The sequence below is a fragment of the Priapulus caudatus genome, unplaced genomic scaffold (genome assembly GCF_000485595.1).
Source record: "Priapulus caudatus unplaced genomic scaffold, Priapulus_caudatus-5.0.1 Scaffold834, whole genome shotgun sequence".
NCBI classification, from domain to species: domain Eukaryota; kingdom Metazoa; phylum Priapulida; class Priapulimorpha; order Priapulimorphida; family Priapulidae; genus Priapulus; species Priapulus caudatus.
Window position 1 is genome coordinate 35,439 of NW_014577895.1, and position 4,439 is coordinate 39,877.

A 4,439-nucleotide genomic window follows, 5' to 3' on the forward strand; every position below is an offset into this window, starting at 1 on the left:
GTCAAGAATCGCAATGAGGGCACCGTACCTGCGATCTGTGGCACGGCGCCTTGGTTTGGCGCACTGAAAAGTAAGCGCGCCCCTGGGACACTTTCCCGTTGCCGGGGGATCCGACGAAGGAGGCGGCTTTTCCTCCCACAGGAAGGTAGAACCCCATCGAGGCTCGCTTTTCCTACATTTTCGCGTTCTTCAGTCCGGCATAGCCATTTCTCGAGTACTTTCAAATGAACAGACGAGGAGGCTCAAGGAGTCAGCCAGACGGCGCAACTCAAGGCTTAAGTCCGTCGCGACGTCCCAGCGCCTATACTGTTGGCAACGATTGGTTTTCGACTGAAATCTAGACACCAGTGGTCTTTCTTGTACACGACGCGCAGAGAATGATGGTTACTCCGTCTGAAAATCCGGATAGCTTGCCTTGGCGTTCGTGCAGTACTGTGGTGAGTCATGCCTCACCCCACTTATTCCCACCCCATTTCCCGCCCGAGTCCCGCCCAGCGGGGCCGACCGGCACCGCACGCGTGCGAGTAATTACGTTTTACCATCAGTTGGCAACAGCAGCAGCAGCAGCAGGTTCAGCAGGTAGCAGTAGCCAGTAAGATAGCAAGTTAGCGCAGCCAACGATAGGACAGCGAACAAACGAGATAGCAGAAGTAGCTAGGGGCCTACTGCAGGCAGCAGCAACAACAGTGAGCGCAGCAGTCAGCATGCAGCAGCAAGCAGCAGGTCAACTAGCGCACAGCAATGCATCCAGGCAGGCAGCAGCGAGTAGCAGCAGAGTAGCAGCAGCAGCAGATCAGTTACAGTTAGCAGCAGCAGCCAGCAGCAGCAGATCAGCCAGCAGCAGTAGTAGCAAGAGAGCGGCCACCCCAGCACCAGCAGCAGTAGCAAGTTAGAGTACGGTGTAGCAGCAGCAGCCAGCAGCCGGCAGGTCAGCTACGCAGCAGTAGCAGCCTAGGCTAGGGCAGCAGCAGACAGCAGCCAGTCAGCAGCAGTAAGCAGCAGCAGCAACTACAGACAGCAAGCGAGCAGTAGCAGACAAGGCCAGTCACCCTAGCCTGCAGGCAGCAGTAGGCTGCACTGTGTCTACCACAAACGGCGACCGCCCGCGTGCGCAGACTGTTGCGCTTCTCTCATTCGACCAGTAGAACGATTCGGGTAGGTGGACGGAGTAGCACGTCCTCGTGAGGAACTAAGAGATGGGGCGCCCCCAGAGGAGAGGGAGGGGCCAGAGAGAGAGAGAGAGGAGAGGAGAGAGAGAGACGAGGAGAGAAAAAAGAGGGAGGGAAGGTGGTGGAGAGAGAGGACGAACGAGCGAGCCGAGACAGCCCGAGCGCCAGACAAACAGAGAGAGAGGATAGAGGAGAAAACGGGGAGAGAGAACGAGAGAGTGGCGAGACGAGAGGGGTGAGGAACCGACCTCCCTGGTAATTCCACATTCCCTGCGTCAGGGTTCGGGCGTCGGGCACTTAGCATTCTCCAAAGTCTATTACAGATCTCCCGGAGGGGGGAGGAGGTGAGAGAGAGATCTGAGAGACCGACAGAGACAGAGAGCGACAGAGAACAGAGACAGACAGCTACAGATATTTTGGGCCAAAAATAAAAAAATACGGTGCCCTTTATAGCTACTGTCTATTTCTTGCGGTGGAATCTTCAGGGGAAACGGTTACTGAACGTCTCATCTCCGCGCTGACCCAATCGCTTCACCTGCGGGGAGACAAAGCATTAGCATCAGCAAGCAACAGTTGAGCAGTGTTGGTCCTGGCAACAGTGAGCAATTGCTAACTGCTTGCTGATGCTGATGCTGATGCTTTGTCCCCCGCAGGTGAAGATGGTCAGCGGGTGTCTGTGAGCGAGGGCGGAGGCTGGGACGTCGGAGACGATGACCTTGAGCTGCCCGCTGACCTTGACCTAGTACTCGCTGATGGCGGAGGAGGAGAGGAGGGCTACTTTGTGCCGCCAACCCAGGGCGTGCCACAGACGCAGGTAGGCTGCATGCGTCACGACATGCAGGGACACATATTACACAGACAGACTACATAGACACGGACATAATTTAGACTACACATACATCATGTGCATAAGCAGCATCTATCTCACTCCCGTGTCTCTTCCCTGCAGGTGTTATACTCGTAAGCATCGTGTGCATACGCAGCATCTATCTCACTCCCGTGTCTCTTCCCTGCAGGTGTCATACTCATAAGCAGGATCTCTCTCACTCGCGCATCTCTTTCCCGCAGGTGTGGACGACCAACAGCCAGCTGGCCGTCGACCACGTGCTCGCCGGAGCGTTCGAGTCGGCGTGCCGGCTGCTGCACGACCAGATCGGTGTCGTCGCGTTCGCCCCCTACCGGCCGCTCTTCCTCGTCACGTACGCTCGCGCGCGCGCTGCGCACGTCGCCACGCCCAGCACGGCGCCGCTCTTCAGCTACCCGCATCGCAACTGGAAGGAGGCGGGCGCGAAGCAGGGCATGCCGGCGGTCGGCGTCAAGCTCAGCGATCTCATACAGCGGCTGCAGGTACGTGGAAAATATCGAGCGTCTGTCTGTGCATTTGCGTTTCGGTGCGCGTGCATGAGAGTGTGCATGAGAGTGTAGTGTTTGTTTATATACCTGCCTGTCTGTGTCTCTGTATTCTTAGTGATCTCATACAGCGGATGTAATAACAGTGGTGTAACAATGTAGCAGTAATAATAATAATGTAATAACAGTGGTGTAACAATGTAGCAGTAATAATAATAATGTAATAACAGTGGTGTAACAATGTAACAGTAATAAGAAGGTAATAACAATGATGACGCGTAAGGTTGGTGCTGTGTGGTGTGGGTGTATCAGTCTTTACTACTCTGGAGGAGTAGCCGGCTCTCTACATGCTCTTAACTCTCTCTCTCTCTGGTTCTCTGCAGGCGGCGTATCAGATGACGACGGGAGGCAGGTTCGGCGACGCCGTGGATAAGTTTCGCACCATCTTGCTCAGCATTCCTCTACTGGTAGTCAGCAACAAGCAGGAGATATCTGAGGTTAGCTTCCCTGCTCACGACACGCACGGGGGAGCAGGCGCGGTGGCAACTCTGTTGTTGCGATTTTAAATTCGTTAACGATATTGATAGCTTGATTTAGATTGATTTGACGAGCTGGACGTTTGTCTGTTTAGTGTTCGTATCGTCGTCACTCTCACTATATTGTGACTATTGTCACGTTAGTGCTTGTCACACCACCTGGCATCATCGTCATCAAAGTAGTCACAGTCGCTTTCATCATGATTTTCGCTGTCATCGTCACCGGCACTGTCATTTTCGTGATGGTCATGGTCGCTGTTGTCGTCACCCTCGTCACTGTCACTGTCATCGTCACGATCATAACAGCTGTGGTCACCACCGTCACTGTCATCGTCATGGTCGTCACGGCCGCTGTCATCGTCATGGTCGTCACGGCCGCTGTCATCGTCATGGTCGTCACGGCCGCTGTCATCGTCATCGTCGTCACGGCTGTGGTCGTTGTTGCAGGCGCAGCAGCTGCTCGGCATCTGTAAGGAGTACATCCTCGGACTCGGCATGGAGCTGCTTCGTAAGGAGATGCCGAAGGCGACGCTCGACCAGCAGAAACGCGTCTGTGAGATGGCCGCCTACTTCACGCACTGCCGGCTGCAGCCCGTACACCAGGTGGCGTGATTGTCCTCTTACGCGTGCGTGAGAGATAGAGAGAGAGAGAGAGAGTGAGAGAGAGAGGAGAGAGATAGAAAGAGAGAGAAGTGAGAGATGGAGAGATGGGGGTAGTAGAGAGAGAGAGAGCAAGAGAGACAGAGGGAGAGAGAGAGAGAGAGATTTGGAGCAAGTCGTAAGAGAAGACAGAGAAGTACATAGACAGATAAGAGTGAAGAATGTGCAGCATTGAACAAGGCCAAGCCAGAGAAATACAATAGGCTGTGTTACACTGGTAATGTCTTATAATAATAGAGAGAGAGAGTGCATGTGTGAGACAAGGCAAACCCAAAAAAGTTCAGATTCCTCCTGTGTGCATCCTACTGTTAGAACTAAGACCTAGATAACATGTGAGGTAGGAACATTTTATTTTTTCTTTGCTAACCCAACGACCTACAGCGGGCAGCGTGTTTAAACCTCATGCGTCCATCGTTGCAGGTACTCACTCTAAGGACCGCACTGAACCTCTTCTTCAAGCTGAAGAACTACAAGATGGCCGGGTCGTTTGCGCGGCGGTTGCTGGAGCTCGGACCCAAGCCGGATGTTGCACAGCAGGTGAGAGGTCGACTAGTTCTTCCCCGACGGTCCTTTCCCTCTTGTTGTGCTTTCTAAGTGTGCTAAGTCTTCGTCTCATTGTGCTCCCTAACAGTCTCCCTATGATGCTCCCCCTCCTCAGTCTCCCTATGATGCTCCCCCTCCTCAGTCTCCCTATGATGCTCCCCCTCCTCAGTCTCCCTATGAT

General features: G+C 54.0%; 1 protein-coding gene across 1 annotated transcript in view; it reads left to right on the forward strand.

Annotated features, from left to right (window-relative positions):
• LOC106813841 (coatomer subunit alpha-like) overlaps positions 1 to 4,439 on the forward strand; it is a 24,618-nt gene that overhangs the window by 16,502 nt on the left and 3,677 nt on the right. The window contains exons 19-23 of the mRNA XM_014818072.1: positions 1,823 to 1,983; positions 2,238 to 2,516; positions 2,903 to 3,016; positions 3,503 to 3,658; positions 4,136 to 4,252. Of these exons, the coding sequence (XP_014673558.1) occupies positions 1,823 to 1,983; positions 2,238 to 2,516; positions 2,903 to 3,016; positions 3,503 to 3,658; positions 4,136 to 4,252 (827 nt within the window). The remainder of the gene's footprint in view (positions 1 to 1,822; positions 1,984 to 2,237; positions 2,517 to 2,902; positions 3,017 to 3,502; positions 3,659 to 4,135; positions 4,253 to 4,439) is intronic.